The 23,208-nt window shown below is 48.0% G+C and overlaps 1 protein-coding gene across 3 annotated transcripts in view; it reads left to right on the forward strand.

Moving 5' to 3' along the window:
- Positions 1–23,208, forward strand: part of GNAS (GNAS complex locus) — a 122,780-nt gene that overhangs the window by 97,626 nt on the left and 1,946 nt on the right. For all 3 annotated transcript variants that reach the window (XM_074157540.1, XM_074157542.1, XM_074157541.1), the window contains 6 exons: positions 18,935–18,989; positions 21,251–21,324; positions 21,728–21,786; positions 21,906–22,026; positions 22,395–22,525; positions 23,026–23,093. In XM_074157540.1, coding sequence (XP_074013641.1) covers positions 18,935–18,989; positions 21,251–21,324; positions 21,728–21,786; positions 21,906–22,026; positions 22,395–22,525; positions 23,026–23,093 — 508 coding nt within the window. The remainder of the gene's footprint in view (positions 1–18,934; positions 18,990–21,250; positions 21,325–21,727; positions 21,787–21,905; positions 22,027–22,394; positions 22,526–23,025; positions 23,094–23,208) is intronic.

Consider the following 23,208-nt stretch of genomic DNA (forward strand, 5'->3'; position numbering starts at 1 on the left):
CCCTCAGTGCACAGAAGAAAGCTCAAATTCTTCTCATCCCGGATTGCTGGGCATTGACTTTTTCATGGGTCAGCAAGGGGATGGCCGTCATGATGGTTCTACCGTCCTGCTCCATCTAGTGGAACACTTAATTCTACATCATGGGATCTTGAGCCAAAAATAAAGCTTGAGCATTGCTGACAAATTACGGTTATTTTTTTTCTAAGATACTGTTGCTGTCTCCTTCTAAAAATATTTAATAATTCTAATATTTATTCAATTTTATAGTAAAGTATATCGCGTTATTTTCTTGCAGAATGCGCTTTCTAATTGTTCGTTTTCCTGGTTCCTGTCCATTCTGGCAGTTCTGGTCATGCAGGGGTGGTGGTTTTGATAATAGAATATGCAAAGTAAGAGTTTTTTAATGGCAAAATGTTTGCTTGGAGGTTGACGTCACTTTGAAATTCTGAACTTGTTTTTATCATATTAAACTTTGAAGAGAGCTGACAAAAACTGCTTCCTGTAAAATCTGACATGATTGATACCTGGAAATGAACCTGGTGAGCACACTGAAAAAAACACAGCAAAGGCAAAGTGTGAGATGTAGCTGAGATTTATCAAATGGGGACTATTCTAATTTGATTGTGCAAGTTACTGTCATTAGGGCTAATAGAAGTTAAAAGAGAAAGTGGAGCAAACTGTGGTGGAGTTGTCAGTTCTTTCCGAGAAGAGTCTTGGGTTCTACACTTTGCCCTTTTGAAGTCCCTGTTTACAACAAGAAAGTAGTACTTCGAATGGAAGGTGGAAAAGTGGCTTTTCTCTTTCAAGATCAGTCCAGCTTCCAAAAATCCCTTCTTGCTCTTAAAGTTGAATAAATTCTTAAATATTAATGGATTCTTTGTTCAGTGAATTACTTTAAAATTCTGAACAATGTTTCTTGTTCACAAAAATTAACATAATTGTAAAATTTTTAATTTTTTTAAACTGTCATTTTTTGAAGTGTGAGTTGCTTAGTGTAAACTTTGTCTGGGTATGGGCTCATTTAACATTATGCATTTTTTTAAAAAAGGAGTGGTTTTGTCACTCTTGGAAGTGACAGGGTTATATACAGGAAGCTTTGCAAGGAGGTTCTGCAAACGTGTCCTGTCTCTGAGCAGGGAGCAGCCGGGAGTGCGAGTCTCACAGGGATCTGTCTGGCGTTTGGAAATGTTGATAGCAGAATCATAGAATCACAGACTGGTTTGGGTCAAAGGGACAATTAAAGCCCCCCCAGTGCCACCCCCTGCCCTGGGCAGGGACACCTCCCACCAGACCAGGTTGCTCCAAGCCCCCTCCAACCTGGCCTTGAACCCCTCCAGGGATGGGGCAGCCACAGCTTCTCTGGGCAACCTGGGCCAGGCTCTCACCACCCTCACAGCAAAGAAGTTCTTCCCCACATCTCATCTCCATCTCCCCTCTTTCAGTGTCAAACCCTTCCCCCTCCTCCTATGGCTCCCCTCCCTGATCCAGAGTCCCTCCCCAGCTTTCCTGGAGCCCCTCTAGGGACTGGAAGGGGCTCTAAGGTCTCCCCGGAGCCTTCTCTTCTCCAGGCTGAACCCCCCAACTCTCTCAGCCCCCCCTCACAGCAGAGGGGCTCCAAAGCTGGGGCTCCTGGCCAGTGGCCACCTCTGCTGAGAGCCCTCCTGGGGCCCTGCCCCATCTCCCCAGCTTGGTGGCTCCCTGACAGTGTCCCTTTGGAGGGACCTGGGCTCTGCCTGGACGTATGGGACAGCCTTGAGGGGCTGAGAGGAACAGAGGCGTCTTCCCTTTCTTAGCTGGACTTACTAAGTAACTAGCTTCAGTTCTGCTTTTAGAAGAACATGGTCTGTGTGGTTGCCACCAGCTTCTCTCTGAGAGGAATGTGTTGTAGCTGGGAGGAGGGAGCCTTTGTACTCTACGAGGAGACCACGTTTCATTTTCCTGCATCCCGTGGGGATGCTCACAGGAGAGAGGGGACGTTTGTGCTGGAGCCGCCGTGTGGTACCGCTCCAGGCAATGACAGACAGAAACGCACAAGTGTCTAGAATATAGAAAACCCCGAACGGTGGTAAATAAATGATTTGCCATCCCTCATATTTCTTCCTTGAAGGCATAGGATTGCATTTCATTTAGAATATATTACTTAATATTGAGAATATGGGAGCCATTTCCACTGTAATGGGCCGAGTCCTGTCTGTCAGAGCTGTGCCTTCTGTCACCTCCAGACACCCGGGCTCTCTGAGCTCCTGCCGGTGCTCGCTCCTCAGCTTCGGCTGGGGAGCATCCCAACGAGCAGCGCCCGCAGAGCCAGTGGGACCTCCCCTGGGGGAGTGTGCTGTTTGTGGCACCAGGGACGAGGGACCGTCCTGTACGGTCTGACCATGGTCCATGATGTCCCTGCGGTGCCAGGGGATGAGGGGAGCAGCCGAGGGAGCCCCTTCTCCACGGGTCCTGCCGCTGCCATGGCGGGGAAGGAGTGAGCACAGGCAGGGAGAGATCCCGCTCCAGAGCCGCCCCGATAGCCTGAAACTGTGCCAGGCTGCTGCAGGAGAGCTTCAGGAGAAGAATTTTTTAAGAAGTTTGTTTTTAAAATACTTATCAAAGGAAGGGGGGTTGGGGGGGCCATGCAGCTATTAGCCCACTGCTGGGCAGGGCTGCTGAAGGGTCAGCAGATGTGGACTCACTGTTTTCTTAATTTCTAATTTGTTATGGGTTGTAAATTCTTTATATTTTTATTAAGATTTATGGTGTGTTTTATTTCTGCATTTGCTGACTTGAAGAGGGCAATTAAGAGCCCTAGTCTGAGCACTTAATGATTTTCTTCCATGTTAATTTCACTTCACGACAAAGTTTGCTGCATATTCCATGAAGGGAAGTCTGTTTGCTGAAAGTCTCACCTTTTTGAATAGTGGCTGATTTATCAGTGGTGCTACTGTTAGTCTAGTTTCTTATCCATATTATTTATTACTTTTTTTTTTTCTTTTTCCGTTCTTTCCACTGGCTGTGAGTTTGGCAGAGTGGTTGCTCCTGTCTCCTCCAGCCCTGCGAGCGATGTCTGTGCGTTCCCATTCAGCAGGACAGGAATTTCCCTGGCCTATATTCCTGGCACACACGAGCTTCTTACGGACATTAACAATTATATTGTTAAACATTCCCATGAGGAAGAATAATATCCATGTTCCCTTTGGCTGTTCTAACACTGATGCACTTGCCTACTGCCGCGTGAGGTCCTGGGCAGCCCAGGGAAGAGACCCGGATCGTCCAGCCTTAGTCTTGATGATAAACCCGCCCTATGGTATTCCAGAGCACTTACACATAACTGAATTAGGGTCTTCTCCCGACTCTTCTTCAGCCTGAGGGAACATAGGATCATGTTTTAAACAAGGTTAAATTTCAGTTTAAAAAAATAAATATACACACAGCCCAGGCTATCTGTTCCCTGCAGTCCAGTGGGGTACTGGGTGCAGAAGCAGGTTGCTGTAGGTGGTGGAGAGCACAGTAACTCCTCTCTTCGCCTGGCTTCAGGGAAGTCACTACCAACAAAATGAGTCCAAACATATAAGTAGCTGAATTACACCAAACTGCTCCGTGCGTCTGCCCTTTCTTGCTGACTGGCGATGTCAGGGATGTGCCTGCTGCCAAGTGCTGTGAAAACCAGATTACCTAAATTTAGCCAATAAATGGATTATGAATCCAACACGTTCCCACTGTTGTCACAGCTAATCGTAAATTCATAATTCCAAGATACGCTCAACCCCAGATAAACTTCTCTATCTTCAAAATAGATTACATCCCAGTATGAAGCAAGGTAAAATAGAAGGTGTCCTGGAATACTTGCTTGAGCTTTAGGGATTAGGAGCATCAGCAAGTGAAAAGACAAGAGGTGATGAGCCATTGTGGCAGAAGGACCTTTCTAAGTCCAAACTGTGAATAATGTAAGAAGCCATCCCACGGGCTTGGGCTTCTGGGGTCTGTGCGATGCCCACCATGGGATCCGAATCCTGGTGAGTGGATTAACCGCTTCCTGCAGGAATCCGATTCCTGCCTCCCCTCTCACTCCCTGCCCCTTGTAATCCCCCCCACCCTCTGCTCTTCTAAAAACGATGCAGCTCCATAAGATAATTCTGTAGAAATGGCCTTGGATCACTGTAGTGGTGTGAAACCCGTGGCTTTGGGTGCTGAGAATCGATCAAAGTGATTAAAACTCATACAGAGAATTAGCTTTCACTGCCCCTTTCCTCCCATGCTTTTACAACCTCCCTTTGTGCAGACAGAAGCCCCGAATGAGGTGTGTGTTGAGCTGTGATTGGAACAATCCAGTAGGACACAGAAAGAAGGGGGGCAGCAGATGGGCGCAGGGGCTGGGCAGCCTTCCCCGGGAATCCCTCCTGCTGGTGCAAAATTTTGGCAAGCTATAAATAAATGCTTGAGGAAACGAGGAGTTTGGGGCCGATGGCATCACTTCTGGGTTCCCTATGTCCGAGGTGGTGCCTGTGGCCACTGACGGGAGCCGGTGTGAGCTGAGGGTTTGGTGGTTCATGGCCGTGGTGGGCCAGTCGCTGCTGGAGGGCTTTGCCCGACCTTGGGACCTGCTGTTGCTGGCGTTGGCCATCAGCAGGACGGCAGCTTTTGGAGCATGGGTGGTTGTTTTCTTTCTGACAGCTGTTATCGCTCCTGCTGCACGGGTGCAGAAAGGGAACGCTTCGAGATTAGGAGACGACAATTAGGAGAATGCTTTCATCAAGCTAAGACCTAAAAAGATATCGTAAAACCTCATTAAAGGCTTGCTTTAAAAAACGGAATTAAAAGCAACAGTGTTCCAAAAGATAGGAGGCAACATAAAATTCCCGGTACAAGGATGGAATGAGGCCAGTACACGTACCTTTGCTGGAGCAGTGTGGAAGCGCCAGGTTCGATTCCCAATTGTTCCCGGGGCTGAAGCGCTGTGGGTACGTCAGTGCCAGGGAGAGGCAGCACCCCGTGATCATCGCTTGCGCCTTCTCTCCTTTTCCTCTTCTGGCAACTCCCCTGTTGGATGGTCCACCGAAGCCTTCCCTTCCCTGGGGACTTGGGTCTGAATGTCTGTTGTCTGGGTGCTCGCCTGCGTTCACAGGCACAGCTGAGTTTACTGCTTCGGAGAGCCCCCCGGCAGGGGTCTGCGGTGGGTTTGGTGAACAGGTACCAGCCCGCTCAAACGCTCATCGAGAGCCTGTGCTTGCGTGGGGGAGAACACGCTCATAAAATCCTCACTACAGGGAGGGCGGGCGGGCGTATTCTTTAAGTATTTTTTATAGTATGTGACTGAGTCCTAAATAAACTGAAATTACTAGCTATTTTTACATGTGATTAAGAATAATTTTGTAGGCAGGATGTCATTGATAGGTTTCGTGATTTGAAATACCATCGTTGAGCTGATTACTCTGTAGTAGATTATACATTGATTTTGTAGCTGAAACGTGTTAAAAATCAGTTGTTACAGTTAAATGCAATTCTGTGTTAACTATATTGCGTTGTGGTACACTAATTAAGTCTCTGAGAAGCATGTCCCACCAATAGAGCTAAATGCTGGTGTATTCATTATGCAAGCGAGGGGTTTCAGTGTCTGGATGGGGATTTAGACTGGAAACGTGCTGGCTGCCCAGTAAGTGCCCTGTGAGGTGCCTCGGGCGCTCCCCGGGGCTCCTGTTCCCCAAAACGCTGGTGCCGAGGGCAGCCCCCGGAACGCGCAGGCCGGGGGGGCTGGGGGGGCTGCCCAGGGAGCATCCAGCGTGGTGCAGTGCCCGGGTGCTGCTGTATGGTCTTTGCCAAGCAATATTGCAAGCATCGTGATGTGATGAGGTGGTTTTGTGGAAGGGGTGAGAGGATGGATTTGGGGGTCTCCTGTCTTACCAGCACGGATGATACATTCCCTAGATGGGCATTCCAGACTCTGGGACCCTGCTGTGTCTCGTTCAAATGTGATATTAGTATGGGATCTGTGCATTTTCACTGGCAACTCTGATTCTCTACCTTTGTTGTAAGAAGTTTGTTTCCAGCGTAAGGCATGCGGTGCGTATAAGTGTGGAATGGTCCTGGGTGAGGTTACAAGTATAAAACACTTGATTATTGTCACAGTGCATTATCAAGGGAACCAGTAATTAAAATGTCTAGTTTTAAAGAGCTGCTTGCAGAAGAACGCGTCAGGTCATAGCTCACTTTATCGTGATGTCTGTGGCTTGTCCAGTGAATTTGCGGCTGTGGGTAGGCTCCGTGCTGTGAGTTGCTGTCTGCTCTCAGGGCTCTTTGCCAGGGGAGACCCTTCACCGTGGCCTCGGAGTCCTTCCCTGCCCACCTCTGCTCACGGGGCTCTGCTGCTCTCGGGCACAAGCAGTTTGGGGTCGTTTTTCCTTTCCACCAGCTCTCTTCAGACACAGCGACTCCGGTTCTGGTCTCCTCCCCACCTCTGCGGGCGCAATGGGATTTGTGCGGCTGCGGAGACGTTCCCTGCTCCCGGGGAACGGGGAATGGGCAGGGAAAACAGGGCAAGGCAGGACTGGACAGGCCAAAGCAGAACTGCTTTCATTAAACTGAAAAACCCCCAGCCAAAGCCCGAGCCTGGCCCTCAACCAGTTCTCAGGATCAGAAAGGTGTTGAGCCGTTTCCCAGTTTCAGCCTGATGGGAGCCAGCCCCGCCAGACGCTCGGGGAGCCGTCTCTCCACTACTGCTTAATTGCTGCTTGTCTTGAACCATAATTAGGAACTTTATTTAAAAATAGTAACTTTAGTGTTCAGTCCGTTACATTTGTCACCAAGATATTTTCATTAGACTCCCAACTGTTTTCTTATTGGAATTGTGAGCTAAAAATAGGCAGGATTTGTGCTGCTCTGGGCAGAGGCTGGTACCTCCGCTTGGGCTCTGGCTTCCCCTGACGATGGGAAATGTGGTTCTTTCCCTCGGCGCCCGCTCCTGGGCTGGCTGGAAGAAGGTCCTGCTAATTATGCCCAAATTGGGCGCTGTGGTTTTCTGATAAAGCCACGTGGCTGTCAAGAATTTGAAACTGATTTCCCTGCAGACGGGGCTCACAAATGAGAGATCGGGGCCGCACCCAGCACCTTTTCCTTTTTTCACCCGTCTGTAAGAGGCGTTTGTAATAATTGAACAAATACCCTTTAAAAACAAACAAACACTAATGAAAACAGGCTTGTTACTATTATTATGAGGGCTGCGATTTACCCTCTCAGCTCGGTTCTCATGAGCAGTCCCTTTGTTGTGCATAATTGAAATCCCAGTGTAGATTGTGAGATAAAGTGACAATTACCGTGTTTATATTGTATGAAACATTGTGCTTTTTTGAAACAAAACTCTGTAATTACCAGAATCTGTACAAGCGTTTGCTGCCTTTATACACCCATGCACTGCAGGGCGAAGCAGGTTGTAGTATCTGTGTTAAATAGCGTATCTTTTAAATTCTGAACTGTTTCACATTTATTCCTAACACCCATGGCCCAGAGCATCATAATGGGTTAGTGCTGCACGTGCAGAAAGCTGAAATAGATTTTTACAGAGTTGGACACATATATATGTCCGTGTAAATGTATGACAGCTTCTCCGCACATGTGCTGCTTAGAAATCAGTACTACATGAGAGAAGTTGCACTTTGTGACGTTGGCTGAAGGTTTATTTTCTTCCCTGACTGTAACTCGGCTGGTGCAGCTCCCACCGGTGAGAGGGGGAGCAGGTCGGAGGAGGAGGCGCTGAGCAGCGTGGGGCTCGGATGGTTGGGCTTTCCCCTTTCTAAAGGCTTGGTGTACAGCGCCACAATCAAGAAAGTCAGTGACCCAAATGTAAATTAGATCAGTCTTTTTTTTTTTTTCTTCTTCTTTTCTTCCCCATTCTGTTGTCTTTAAGCAAAGAAACAGAAAATCATAAAATGTGTTAATAAATCGCAGGTCTCTCAAATGGAAGTGGGCTCACTCAAAGGAGGGAGTTTTTCTTTTCTCATTAAGATGAAGGATATGCTATCTGCAGAAGTACCCAGTGACGTTCCCTTAAAGCTTGGCTTTAGCTGCAGTGTATCATCCTGGCGTGGCTGATTGGCGTCTCAGGTCTTTATTAATTGTCGGATCCACTCGCTGGCAGTCTGTTCCTTGGAATTCCTGCCGTGTGCCTTTACCAGTGTGTCCGAGGGTGTTTTCCAGGTGGGAGCTCAGAACGGGCGCTGGGGCGGGAGGACTGCGGCACCGGGAGCTCTGCAGAGCCCCCAGCATCACCCCAGCACGGGTTCAAGGGGCTGCAGAAATGTCCTGGGCTGGAAACTGTAGAAGAAATCAGAGAATGGCTGTATGTGGTAGTTGCACGTTATTAACTCCTGTGCATTGTATCAGTTGCTGCACTTCCGTGCTCTTTTTTGTGGTGCATCTAATAATTTGCTGCTGAGTAGGGGAAGTGGAGTTAAAATGCGATTGAAAGCTGTGTTTCGCATCTGTCCATAGTGTGTATAGACCGTACGTGTAAGCACCTGCGGGGTGTCAGCAGTGTCAGAACCCGGCTCCCTTTCTCCAGGAGCACAGAGCTTTCTCTGCGACTTCCCCGTCTGAGCCGAGCCCCTTCACCTTTCCTCTGCCGCTGGGCTCGGTGTGAGCCCCGATCCGGAAGCTCTAATTATAGTAATGCCCGACAAATGGAAATCCTGGAATTGTCTTCAGCACTCTTACACCGCCTGGTTCCTCCTCCAGGTACCGGAGCATTGGGTGAGTGGGTGCAGGCTGGGTCCCCGGAGCCGGGCATGGCTGGGACCCCCTGTGCTCCCGCGTGAGCCAGGGCTGCCCATCCCTTAGTGCTCCTCTGCAGCGGGGCATCGTACCAGGGTCGCGGGGCTTGTGTCTTTGTGCAGAATACCAGAGCTGGGCATTGAGTGCAGCTTTGTGGGGGCGGCCAGAGCCCCGGTGGGTTCACAGCCCCATGGCGTCCAATGAAGCGCCTTCTTAGACCCCTTCTCCTCTTGCCCACTGCAGCAATTCTGCCCACAGTCTGGAGAGTCTGCTTTAGTTCAGCTCTTTTCCTGAGACTGTTTAAATGTTCCTTTCGTGTAGAAGAGGAAATTTTTAATCTGTTAATAAATAATTTAGGTTTAGGGTTTCAGCCATTTAAAATGCAAACATGAGACACTGCCCTCTGCAGACAAAGAGAGGGTCAAGATGCCTGTCCTCTGCTGGAATCTTGCGGCTTTGAGCCATACGGTGGAATTTGGAAGTTTCCTGGCACTTGAGTGCACACCTTGGGCTCTTCAGTGGGGCTTCTCCTTCCCTCGGCTTCCCTGCTCTGCTGCCCCCCCGCCTGGGGGGGTGGAGTCCACCCACGCGTGATGCAAAAACGAGTTTGTTATTCATAACTCAGATACTTTCTTTTCAGTGCAGTAAAATAAAAAGGCATAAACCAGCATCTCCAGAGAAGGTGGCAGTAGTTGAAGTTTCTCCCAGTGCCACACAGTGCACCTCGGCGCAGAGGTTCTCCTCAGCCCGGTAGGAGGGTGGGTTGTGGTCAGTGGAGAAGGATGGGGCCTTTTAAGAGTAGCAAAAATGTAAGCCGAGAGCAAACCCGCACCCCCGGGTGACCAACAGCTCTGTGGACGTGTCACGAGCGTGGTCACTCCTGTGAACCGCTCTCCCACAGGACTTCTGTGGTCACCTGTATTGTTTGCCTTTGAATTTGGCTTCAAGCTTGATTTCTTGTGCCTTTTATCTGCCTGAATGTAACGTGTACCAGGGAGAGACAAGCACTTAAATTTGACGTCTTCGTTTCATTGTGTGGCAAAAGAACACAGGAACAGGTACGTGCAGGCGACGCTTTTCGCAGTAGCCAAGGATTAGGGTCACTGTGCTGCTCAAAATTAACAGTATAAAGTAGCTACTGCAGCTCCCTATCACTTGCTTGTTTTAAAATGATTTTTTTAAGTACGTCTGGTAATAAATTTCATGATCAAGCAAAAGTTTCCAAGAAAAAAGAAGAATAACTTTATATTCCAACTCACTGCAGAACGAGAGGTGTGCCCTTTACAGGTGCCTTTAATCCCGGGTGCCAGGTTCTGTGCCTCATTTACAGAGGCCGGGAGTTGTTTTTCTCAAGTTGGAAAAAGAACGTTTAAAAAATAAAAGAGGGGTGGGGGATATGCCCCCGAGAAGAGCAGACACGGCGGTGGGGGTGTTGTGAGGTGCTGGGGGGGTGCGGGCAGGGGATCCTGGGGAGACCCCGACTGTCGCAGCAAGAGTCATGTGGGAAATGAAAGATTTGAGCGTCCTTTGAGCAGGATAACAGTCAAAAGTACTGCCTGTTTGCAAAAGGGAATATGCTTTTGTTAACATTTTAAATTATTAACTTTTTTATTTCATTTATTAGTGATGTCACTAATTTTGTCAATTTTAAAATTTTATGTACGTGATGGTCTTTATCAACTGAAAGCAATTCTGCTGATTGGATGGCACTGGAGGGAGCTAAAGACCGTGAGGACAAGGTTCATACCAATACTTTGTTATAACACAACGAGAGGATGTCCCGTTGGGTTCACCTGTTTAAATTTCTCAGAGCAACCTGCGGTAGGGGGTGTACACTTATAAAATGCGTAGGTTGTTGCCACATTAAAAATGACATGTGAAATTGAAGCATTGAATCAGCATTCAGTCATGCTGATGGGAAGTCAAAGATGTTGGGGAGTTTTCAAACACATTTGTATTCTGTAGATACACCCTTTAATTCCATTAGAATTATTAATACTGGGTTTTGCCTAAATGACTTAGGCAGTCTCCTCAGCCTAAGTTAGCAGAAAATAGTCTTAAACCTGTGTAAGAAGTTCCCTGTTGCACCTGATGAATGTAAATAGATTTTGAAAAATTACTGGTTTCCCTCCAGGTTCAGCCCCCCCGAGGGATGCAGCGATGTTGGTTTCTCTGTAAGTCTGGGATTCAGCTTACAGTTACAAACAGCTTACAGCAGATAAAACCCTGACCTTGCTCATAGATACAGACCTTTTTCTACCTTCCAGAAAACAGGCACAACAAAAAATGTATTAAGAACATGGATATTTCAGGGGGGGCAGGGTGGGAGAGAAGTTTGCAATCAGCCATACCTGAGTTCTCCCTGGTCCCACTTGGTGGCTTTAGAGATAGCAAAGACCACAGAAACAGTTTGTTATTTTCTTACATTTCCGTATTAGCCTCCAGCTTTTCATTCCTGCTGTAAAATCAAAAATTGTCTCTTTAGCGTGCAGAGCTCTTGCTGCAGCAGCTGGGGGGGCGGAGACCAGCCTTGCTGGAGGCCCAGCAGCAGGAGTTTGGTTCCTCAGGCGATGGTGTTGGAGGGTCGCGGGGGTCTGGTTGGTGGTTGTGAGTGGGAAAACGCCTGGTAGGAGTTTGTGAAGCTGGGGCTGCCTGGGGCTGGGGGGCTGTGTCGGTTGCGGGGGGGAGCTGTGCTGGGAGGGAGGTCCTTCGGAAATGGGCAATGGGGTGTGGGCACGGGCTGGAATGCTGCGGGGGAGTGGAAAGGAGCAGGAGCCCTCTCCTTGGGGGGCATCCCCTGGAGCCATTGCTGGAGAGGGACCTGTGAGCAGCATCATGCTGGGGAGAAGAGCTAATGGCAGGGCCTGGAGGCTTTGTCTGCACTGAGGTCCCATCCAGCATCCCGTCGCATCCAGCATCCCATCCCGTCCTGTCACAGTGTCCCATCCAGCATCCTATCCCATCTACTGTCCCGTCCCATCCTGTCCAATCCCATCCCGTCCCACCCTGGGGAGCCCCTCCAGCCTGACTCACCTCCCGGCGTGTGCTGCCCTACAGCCCGCTCCCTCCCAGACACAGCCGGAAGGTCTGTTTGTTACCTGAGCCAGAAAGGGCCATCTCGAAATAATTTATGAATTGCTTTCTTAAGGAAGAAAAAAATACGTACATAACTCTTTTTTAGATAATTCAAATCAAAACTTGCTGTTGATTATAGGCTTTTAAACTAACGTGGGGTATCTTTATAAAAAACAGTAAATCCCAAATTGCGCCGCGTTGCACGTTATAAAGTGCATTTTCCAAATCCGCCTGTGACAACGGCCGCATTCCGAGGCAGACGTTGGGTGGCGAGGGAGCGAACTGGATGCGGGGAGGGGGTTACAGACGGTCGAAGCCTGGGTGGAAGTCACTCTACATCGTTGAGAGATGAGGATACCCCTGCGGGCCAGCGGTGCCGCCGGTGCGGGGCGGGAGGCGCTTCTCCGGGGCTCCAGTGCGGGTGACGGTGGCCGGTTCTGGTGTCCTCTGCTGATTTCCGTAGAGCCATGGGATTTGTGTGTGGGAGCGGGGCTGGCGGTGCCGTGTCACACCGGCTGTGAAACAACAGTCTCACAGCTCCAGCGGGTCCCTCCACGCCGCTCTCACGGGCTGCAGAAAATACCGAGTCTCGGGATTATACAAATGTCTTCTGTTGGGTAATATTGACAAATACACTGAATAACATTTTTGACATAACATTCTGTTCCCACACAGATAATTTGGATGTAATTGAATGGGTTGATCAAGAGTCTGTGCTAAAAATACACCGTTTTCTCCCCCACTGAGTGAGGGAGCGCTTGCTCCGCGGGGGGCTGTGGGGCAGGGGGGGACAGGGGGTGCCGGGGTGTCCCACCGAGGCCGGGCTGAGGATGGGGAGGGGGGAGGAAGGAGCAGCAGCCGGGAGGGATCCACTCTGGCCCCCGCAGAGCTGGGCACGGACGGGAGAGGGGGAAGTTCTGAAAATCTCTTTTCTTGTGTTTTTCCTTATTTTAACAGTCCCCCGGGCCAAAGACTCCATTGTTCCGGGGTCAGAAGCGGTGGGGTTTTGCCGCAGACGAGGGGAAAAGAAAGAAAAATGGACCTTAAGAGAAAGACGGGCTGTTTAGTGTGCAATAAAGTGACTTTTATACTTCTCCCTGTGCCCTGTGGAAGGGACCCGGCCCGGGGCCGCGGCCCCCCCTTACCCCCCCCCGGTTCCTCCTCCAGCCTCGGAACTGCCTGTGCCTATTTTTATTTGTCAGGGCTGGCCCCGTTCCAGATGTGTCTCACAAGATTTGGTGCTGATGAGCTATTTATAGCGCTGTGGTTCCGTTGCCATGGCAACCGTGCTAGAGGCCAAGGCGGCTGGGAGCTATTTCTGGCCTTGTGCTGTAATGTAAAACTGATTGGGAAAGTTGGTGCATCCTCGGAGCCAGCCCAGCTTCAGCCAGGCGGGGGGGGGAAAGGGAGAGAGACAGCTACAACCTCTGGAAATGGATTCTTGCCTTTTTCTCCCACCTTTTCCCCGTTTCTGGTGTCGATGGCGGGGGATTTGCGAGGGAGGGTTCGCCTCCGGCTGGGTCTGGCTGAAAGGCCCCCGGGGTGGGGGGGTTTAGCCCCCAGCCCGCCCCTGGGGCAGGGTCTGCGTTGGGGGGCAGCACGAGACGGGGGGCTCTGCCGGCTCTGGGGGGGCACATCCCAGCGGCTGCGGGAGCTGCGGTTCGTTAGACCCCCCTAGGTCTAATACTCTATTTTTTGTGCGCGCTCCACGTTCTCCGCACCATATAAGGAGCTGTAACCTTGATTACCACAAGCTGATTCCAAATCCATGGAGTCATACTTTGCAGCTTTCGCATTATTTGCTGCAAAAGGAGGGCCGTGGTGCCCCTCCGCCTCCCGGCGGCTGGAATGCGCCGAGGTCCCCAATGGGGGCCACACGGGCACCTTAACGCCGTCTGTGATTAAAACTCTCGGCTCCAGGGGGGCTTTACATCTTCCTGTCTGATAAGGAAATCATAACGATCGGCTCACTTCAAATGGGAAGTAAAATATTTGCAGCTTCTTGGGGAAGTTTTCTAAAGAGTCGTCTTTTGGTTACTTCTGCTGGGGACTTGCACGACGTTTTGAAGTTCATTTCCAGTACAAAACTGGTTTGACCGGGGTCCTCGTGTCTGAGAACGGACGTGCAGAGTTCCGTCCCGGGAGTGCCGTGTGTGAGACGGTGTTACACGGAATACAGGGCTCTGTTTGGTACACTGCTGTCTCCGTGTGCCTGCCTCTAAAAGCTTTTTTTTTTCTTCCCCCTTAATTTTCTTTGTGAAGTAGTTAAAGTCATTGCTAAGGTTTTGATGGATTTCTTTTCTCTCTCCTTGTTTCAGTTTTGTTTAGGGGGAAAAAGAGCTGTGCCTTTCTGAATATTTTCAGTCATCCAGTAACACGGTTGCGGCACCTCCCTGTGACTCCCTTAACAGTAAAAACCCCACCTTTGCAAAACATAGACGATATCAGTCTATCTTTAAAGACAAAACAAAACAAGAAGTCTACTAATGTCCCAATTTTGATTTTTAACTTCATTTTGAGGCAAAGGCTGACAAGTTTGGTTTCAGGAACTGCCCGTGTTTGCAGGAGAGCATGAACACCAGCAGATTGAATCTTTGCTTTTTTCATGTGCCTCTTTCCTGTATCGTTGCCCTCGGGAAATAGAGGAGCCCAAATGTAAAAGAAGCGGGTGTCACCGTGGCAGGGATGGGTTGCCCCCGTCCCCTGCCCGGTGGCCCGTCGGGGGGAGCGGTGCAGCCGTGGGCTGTTCAGAGAGAATTTATCCAACAGTTCAGCCCTCAGAGAGCTCTCACTGAACGACACAAAGGGTTATGGCAAGGACTGGAAAGGGACTCACGTAGAAGTGAAGCGTGGACCGTTCTGAGAAACAACAAATACACCCTTGTTTATCAACTATTAATGTTGAGTTAAATTTCAGCTTAAAACTGCTTTAGGGAGCCTTGGGTTAGTGTTGTCGTCCTGAGAGGGTATAGATAAAGAAATGAAAATCTGCTGGGCATTTGCACAGTTTGGCCTTTAGGAAGGTCAGTAAACAAATACTAATTTCTTCTTGGACACAAAAACCTGAATTGTAAAGATGGGTTTATAGGTGCTCAGGGTAAAAACAACTTGAATTCTTAGTAAAATCTTGATAATTCTCTTAGTAATATTCTGGTTGATTCTTAGTAATAACATGATAAAAACACATGACTCGGAGGAAATGAAAATTCCATTTCCACTGACTCGGGGGGCTCTGGGCAGTGAAGGTGCTCCCCGTGTGCCCCCCCAGAAGCAGGGTTAATGTGGGGTGCGATGGCGGAGCAGGGATGGAGGCAGCGGGAGCCGTGAGCGTGATTTACTGGCTGTAAAATACCTCCAGGCTTCCAGAGGCAAGAAACTTCACAACCGCGGGGCTCCAGCACCGCTGTGGAGCGTTAGGAGCTATAAACAAATGCTGTGTTTAGTTGGGGTTGAAATTTTGGATTCTTGATTTGCAGTGTCTTGCTGACACTAAAGATGAGATCTTAATGTGTCTCTTAGGTGAGATATTTTGTGTACAAATTCAGGTTATGACTTGACAAGAAAAAATAACCTGCTGGCAGCGAAGCTCTCCAAAGCGAGGTGTGTTGTGGGTCCGTCCCAGCCTGGAAACAAAAGCTCTTCACAAACCAAAACCCATTCTTCTCTGGCAACCGTTTCGTCAGATCACGAGTAAAATTTCAAGTTGGTGTTTATCGAAGAGGCTGTCAAGAGATGCTGATTTCACCCCCCGGGGAAGTGAAGTGGGGCTGTTTCTCATGGCCGGGGGGAGGATTTTAGTGTTACCTGTTGGGTGGGAAAAGGGGCCGTTCCCGGGCTGGAAATAACCCCACGGAGGGGTAAAAACCTCACTCTGGATGAAAGAGCTCCAGCATAATGGGTAACTGGCATGTATCTTCATCTGAAAACAGGGACATGTTTGACATAATAGGCTTATTAAAAATTTGGAGGTAATTGGGGGGTAGGTGTGTGACAGTGACTTGGGGTGCAGGCATTGCAGAACGCTGCTGTGTCTCGGGGGAAGCCTGGCTCCTGAGCACACCCCCGAAAACTAGAGGCACTTGATTCTTCACAAAGATTTGTCCAAAACATTTCACCCATGTTTTTCCTTCCACAAGCTGAAGAAAGGGGCCCAAAAATCAAGCACATTTTTTATTTCAGATTGTTTAAAATTTTTATTAATACCTTTCATTTTAATATCTCGGGGACCCGTCTGCTGCTGCTTCTCCCGCGGCGCTGACTGCAAAGGACCTGAAGGCTTTAACATGTCATAGCAGTGTCAGCGTTTCGTAACGCAGGCAGAAGCTCCTTATACCAAGTGACAGTATTTTGCAGAGCAAGAACCGATGCTGTTACTTAGTCGTGTCCAGAGTCTGGCCCGAGGTGAGACCTGGCAGCGATGCGGGATGAATGAGTCGCTTTCTGGAAAAGAGCTTTCCCATGGAATCGCTGGGAAAATTTTACAGAAGAGAAAAACTGACTTTGTAACTTGGTGCAGGACTTGCTCGCAGTATAAAATTGGATTTTGTGGTTTGACAGTTTTATTTGAATTGTTTCCCCAAGGTCACTTCCCTGTCTCCCTGTGAAACGGTGGCTGATCCGTAGGGGGGGACCTGCCGTGGGGCACAGCCCCTGCCGGCAGCGAGCACAGCCCCGGCAGCGCTCGGGTTTTGGGTAGGGCATAATGAGAATTAAAAATAGAATTTAATGATGGTGAATTTGTTTTTATTTGGAATTATGCTTTGTTCTCATCTGACTCGATTATCGGTTTAATTCTCTGGATAAATTATTTGGTCTTGACTAAGGTTGACCCGGAGTCTCTGAACGTGGTGTATTGGTCTCCGAACTCTCCCGCTCCTGATTGCAGAGGTATCGGGCCAGATCGAGTTCCTGCTGCTCTTTTCTCCTTACAGACAGTTATTTTACAGTTGACCAACTGAAAGAATAATCCCCTTTCTTTATGTTTGAGCAAAAAATCAAACGGTTTTTTAATGTCTTTAGCCCCTTCTGAGGTTGCCAGAGCAGACCTGTGGGAAAAGGCACGGGAGGGACCCTCATTTCACGTGTCGCTCCGTTTTCCCCAAAAGCGGGTGGGTTTGGGTCAGTCTCACGGCGACAGATTTTCCTTCTGAAGAGCCTTGTCACCAGTGTCAGATGTTACCCAGTGTTGGAGCTTGTCTGGGGGGGGAAGTTAGAAATGTTTATTCCATTCGGGCTTGTTTTACCTGGCATGGACACGGCTGCTGGAATCCGTCTCGTACAGTGCTGCTGCCGCTCCGCTGCCGGCTGTTTTTCAAGGAAATCATGGGCCTAAGAATAGTCTGCATAAACAACAGTAAGAGGTTTGTACTTTCAGTTCCAGGTTTTAGCAATATCTTGTTGTTATTTTCTAATTGTCAGTTTCCAAAATCCATTAAGCTGATTAGCAGAGTGTTTAAAAACAGAACAAAACAAAAAGCAAAAGCAAAACCCCGCCTGCTGTGGAGCCTGGGTGGAGGTTGTGGGGAGGTGAGTGTGGGGCCGGGTCCCCACCAGCTCTGGAGCTTCATGATTTTCAAGCGTCCTCCAACTTGTGAAACTGCCACACGGTTGCCGTGTCATGTGGAAACGCTCGTACTAGTTGGAATTCGTGATTGCTGTACGCGTTTAACATCCGCTGTGCACTCAACTGTGCTGCTCTTCCTTTGGATTAAAAAAATAAAAATAAAATGACTTCACAACCTGGAAGAGACAAGGAAACAATCCAGTTTGCAAGTTGCAGAGCACAATCTGTCATTGATTTTATCCTTGTCCATCTGTCTCCAGGTCCCCGTTCGGGATGGAAATGGATCTCCACGCTCTGTCTCATGTTTTTAGGAGCATGCTTGCTAAGATACATTTTGATGCGTTTAAAATTCCGTAATTGAGACTAAACAAAAATTACTTCTAATTTCTCTCTGAATCAAGCTGATCATCTCCTTCCTGGTGCAAAGGGCATTACACCGGAGCCACTGTTAAAACATACAGTTATTTTTCCTGCTGCCCCGCTCCTCGTCGGCCCCTGAGGGTCAGTGGGACCGAGGGCTGGGACCCTCCCGGGGGTCAGCTCTGGTTTGTGAATCTGGGATCCGGCTTTTCCCCTTTCCCCCCCTTTAAATTGCCGCCTGTGCCCGCAGTTAGTGCGCTCCCGCGAACCTACGGACTGCCCCTGTGCGGGGATCGGGAGCGAACACTCCCTTTTCTTTGTGGTTCCTGCTTAGTAAAGAGAAGAGTTAATGCACAGGAATTTAAAGGGAAAACTTAACGTTTATTGGTGTTAAGGCTGTGATTAATGTTAACGTTACGGGTAGAGCTGTGACTGCAGAAGCGTTGCTCTGTCCCAGTAATGACAGTAAATGGCAGCGCTGGGCCGTGGCGTGGGCACCCCAAGGGCAGCCCCGGGGGGGACCGGCACCCCAACAGGCAGGGAACACATCGGGGCCCTGGGGGCTCTGCTCTTCACGTTGAAGGGAAGGATAAGTAGAAGGTTACAGTTAATGGATAAAAAGATTTTAAAGACCGCGGGATAGTCTCGTCAGGTAATGCCTAATGAATTGGAATAAAATCTGTCTTTTTATACTTCTTTTTGGCCCACTCCTGCTACTCCTCCAGAAGGTAAACTGAAAAGCTGGTACCAACAATTGACAGGAATATCAGTATTCCCTCTCGTTAACTGAACTTGTCATGAAATGGGTTTGGGGATTTTGTTTATTTAAATGAATTATAGGGGTGATCAAATTTTAAAAATATTCACCTTACTTTCAGGAAAATGACATGTAGGGAATTCATCTGAGCCATTGCTTACTGCTGGCAGTGGCACATTGTATTGTACCAGTTATCTGAAAAAATGACCTAAGCTGAAGGGGGGGGGGGGCTGGAAGGAGCTGAGGGACCGGGAATGAGCCCGGGGGTCCGGCCCTCTGCTGGGAGCCGCCGGAGATGCACGTCCTCATCCCTCGTCCCATGGAGTGTTGGAATGAGCAGGAGCACGTGAAAATCCACCAAAACACCGAGGCCTTGGGTGGCTGCTGGAACTGGAGAATGACAAGTCACGCTTTTTCTTTCTTCTCCCCAGTTTTCTAGACAAGATTGACATCGTCAAACAAAACGAGTACACGCCATCTGACCAGGTAAGCACAACTTCATTAAGAGATTACACAGTTTATCTCTCCATCTTTGAGGATAACTGTCTCACTAATTATCTAACTGACGCTAACTCAGGCATTACCGTGTACTGTAGTTATTCAGAATTCCAGTAAAAATCACTTTATCACTTGAAATGAGATGATGTTCACCTGTGTAAACATACTGTGAAACGAAGACCTGCCGGGACCCAGGACCCCCCCGCGCTGCTGGGAACTCCAGTACCCCTTGGGGTGAGGGATTTGCAGCGTTCTGCCTCTTTGCTGGATGACTCTCCCGCCCTTCCTTTGATGCAGAGGTGGTTGGTGGCCCCTCAGCCCCTCTGGAAACCAGATTTTGTAAAAATAACCTTGTTAGAAGATTCTTTTTTTTTTATCAGAATAGAAACTGTAGTTTTTATTTTGTTACAGATAATCGGAAGATCTTTTTAGGACCAAACCCCTAATCCAAAATCACATGTATGTTCCTAACTTCCTGGCCATAAATAATGCAATTAAGCATCTGGCATACTTCTGTAGGTAAATTACCAAAAGACGTATTAATGTCCCTAAGCTTTTGCAGACAGTGTTGATGGGAGAGGACAGTTTGTATCCTTTAAAGTTGTTCAAGAATAAATTAATCATTCATCCTTCTAAAAATCTGAGGTTTTTTATAAATGAGGATTTTTATCACTGAAGTAATTCCATTTTCAAGAAACAAAATGCTAAAAATACAGGTTATTATATTTGAAATTTGGAGGAACTAATTTTCAGACATGAAACTTCAAAACAGGAATGAGTTTTATACTGGGGGCTCAGGGCGTCAGGAGGGAGTTTGACTTGCATTTACTTATACTTAGTACTTACACTTTACTTGCTAAGTAAAGTAAAGTATACGTACTGTAAGTAAATAATAAGTATAATAAGTAAAGTATATGTATTGTAAGTACGTATAGTTACGTACCTTTACCTCTGCGGGTGCCAGTAAGTGCTCACGGTGCGTGTTGGGACCAGGGACCGCTGGCTGCCCCCGGCACACTGTAAATGGGCCCCGTTGGGTTTATCCCCTGGGATATTCCAGCTTTCTCCTAAAAGAGCCCCTGAGTGCAATAATCAAATCACTTCCCTTTTTTTTTCCCCCTTAAGGCGGGTGACTGCTTTTTTCTCTTCTTTTTTTTTTTTTTTTTTTTTTAACATCATACCTGTATTGATTTCCGGAGACACGGAGCTCCAGAGTCCAGTTCTCCAAATTTCCTTCTCTTTGCTGGGGCATTTGGAATTTCAAACTGTCTCAAACATGAGTTAGAGCAATGTTAAGATACATCTTTCAATACGAGTATTAAAGTAGCCAGACAACAATAATTTACTGTCAGAAAAGTGACGTTGAAATGTAGCCATTGTGTTTAATGATTGAACAGCCTGGTCTAACCTTTGGATTTGTGTGGGTTTGACTGTGACTGACCAGTTTGGTACCTGGTGCTGAGAACAGCTTTTATGGGGCAGAGAATTGTTCTTTGGGTCTGTTCTGCTCGTGTGATGATGTCTCTGCGAGTGTTACGATTTATCTGCTGTTTAGACCCATCGTGAAGAACCAAAACTTCCAGCCCTAAATTGTAGAGGCTGCAGTTGAATTCAGGGTGGTGGTTTGTAGGTGGTTGTATGTGGCCTGTGCACTCTCTGCAGCCCATCCCATCAGGGGCTGCTGGATAACGACCCGCTCGGCGCTGGGTCTGGCTCTCTCTGCGGCACACACTAAGGAGAAGCCAGTGCGGGTTGGGTTTGATAGGGTTTTGAGGCGCTGACAGCAATTTCAATTGTTCGTAGCTCACAACTTCCGATTATCATTTTGGTCTCTACAGCAGATTTCAAATTTATCTTTGAAAAGCCCAATTCTTGTAAGATTTAAGTGGTTGAACTGCCAGGCCTTTGAAGGAGAAAATGGAAAGTTTTGAGACTTAGACACTTGTTTTGGTGGCCAAGCGCCGAGGGGCTGGGGCAGAGCCCTGGGGCTCCCTGGGGCGGTTCACAGACCCCAGCTGGAACTGGCCCCTGTGCCCGGCCCTTACAGCCCCCTGGTCGACATGTATGTTCTTTCAATGCTGAGCACGCCCACGCGTGTGCACACGTGTTCACCATCAGAGCCGTGACTGCAGCTCCGCGGGGCCTGTCCCCACCTCTGCCAGCGCAGGGTAAAGGGGTATTTCTGCCGCTGGGTACAAGGAGAATTGTGCGGTGTCTGTGTAACCCATGACTTTCCCTTTCTGCTCCAGGATCTTCTCAGATGCAGAGTTTTGACATCAGGAATTTTTGAAACCAAGTTTCAGGTGGATAAAGTAAATTTTCAGTAAGTATCCTTATTTTTCCCTTTTTTTTTTTTTTAATAGAATGCTGAGTTTTAGTCTGGTCTTGTTGACTTTAGATCTGTGATACTTGTTTCTGCAAATGACTTGTTGTGGGGTCTTTTTTAATGTCGTTGCGTCTAAGGGTGACAGTGAATCTGCAGGGCGTGTACGCCAGAGTCTGTACCTTCAGGGGTTGGTGAAAGCAAAGGCAGTTGTGTTTGTGATGAGAGCTCTGTGTGCGGGTGTTGGTGCACTGATACCTGCTCGGGTTCTCATAAACCTCAGTTCCTTTTAGCTTCTATGACGTGAAAGTCCTAAAATTTCGTGCATTTTCTGTTTGCATTTGGGGGAAGAAAAGCCCAAACACAAAATGTGTTCTGACTCAATTTATGGTTTTTTCCTTAGTATGTTTGATGTTGGAGGGCAGCGAGATGAGCGCCGAAAATGGATCCAGTGTTTTAATGGTACGATTGGAATTTATGTTTGTTTTATAAAATAGTTCTCTGCATATTTTGTTGGGGGGGGGATTCCTGGATGTTTCTTGTGAAGCGTGGTGTTAACCGGTGGGTATTTCTTGGTTTAGATGTGACTGCGATCATATTTGTGGTGGCGAGCAGTAGCTACAACATGGTTATACGAGAGGACAACCAGACCAATCGGCTTCAAGAAGCACTAAACCTCTTCAAGAGTATCTGGAACAACAGGTCTGTGGTGGGAGTTTCACCGTTCGTATCAGGTTAATTAGTGATCCCGACCCATACTGCAGTCGGGACTCAGGTACTGGGCCTGGCCAGGAGAGAGGTCATTTTCTTCATGGCAGCTCATACAGCGCCGTGGTTTAGATGTGGACTGGGACAGTGCTGAGAACACACTGGTACCACACCAGTGACACACCAGTGACACACTGGTACCACACCAAAGCACCAACCCCGGGGTGTACACCCGAAATCACACTGGCCAAGCGTTAAGGGGACCTTTCCGAATTGCTGGTGTGCCCTGTGACTTGTCTCCAGCACCGGCCGAGGTCTCTGTTTCACGCCTGATCCCAGCTTTCCCTTCCCCTTCTCTGCAGGTGGCTACGGACCATTTCAGTAATTCTTTTCCTGAATAAACAAGATTTGCTAGCAGAGAAGGTTTTGGCAGGGAAATCTAAAATTGAAGACTACTTTCCAGAATTTGCTCGCTACACTACACCAGATGATGGTAAGATCTCTAAGTTTTATTGGCATTTTATCATTTCCTTGTTAAATCACATTTGTAATGGTTTTGGTAATTTCAGCTAAGACTTGAAAACTCTTGGGTAGATGTAACATTCATTGTCTTTCAGCCAAACCGTAATGTTAAATGTTAGGTATTAATAACGAGAGAATCCTGTCTATTGTACATTTAATATATTAATAATTTAATCGTGCCAAAGCTCCGTGCCTTTGCTGGTGTAGCCCCAGCGCGGTCACAAACACTCCCCTGCCTTCCCGGCCATTCCTGTGGTCACTTCTCTCCTGGCAAATGCCCGGTGCCATGGGCACCGCAATATCCCTTTGGTGGTTTAAATCCTTGGTGGTTTAAATAAATAATAGGTTACCGTTTGGTTTATCTTGTAGTCAGTTTTGCAAAGTGTGTGAGCAGAAAACAGAAGTTATGATTTTAGGTGTTATCACCAAAACCATCTGTTTTAATGAGATACTTATTTTATTATTAACCAGCAACACCAGAGCCTGGTGAGGATCCCAGAGTTACAAGGGCCAAGTATTTTATTAGAGATGAGTTTCTTGTAAGTATTTCCTTTCTTTCAGTATTTCTTACGTGGTTCTTCTCAAATACAAGCTCAAATACAAGCTTCTGCTGCTGCAAAATGCTGTCCCTTTTTGTGTTGTTTACATTTCACG

The sequence above is a fragment of the Numenius arquata genome, chromosome 12, assembly GCF_964106895.1.
Source record: "Numenius arquata chromosome 12, bNumArq3.hap1.1, whole genome shotgun sequence".
NCBI classification, from domain to species: Eukaryota; Metazoa; Chordata; class Aves; order Charadriiformes; family Scolopacidae; genus Numenius; species Numenius arquata.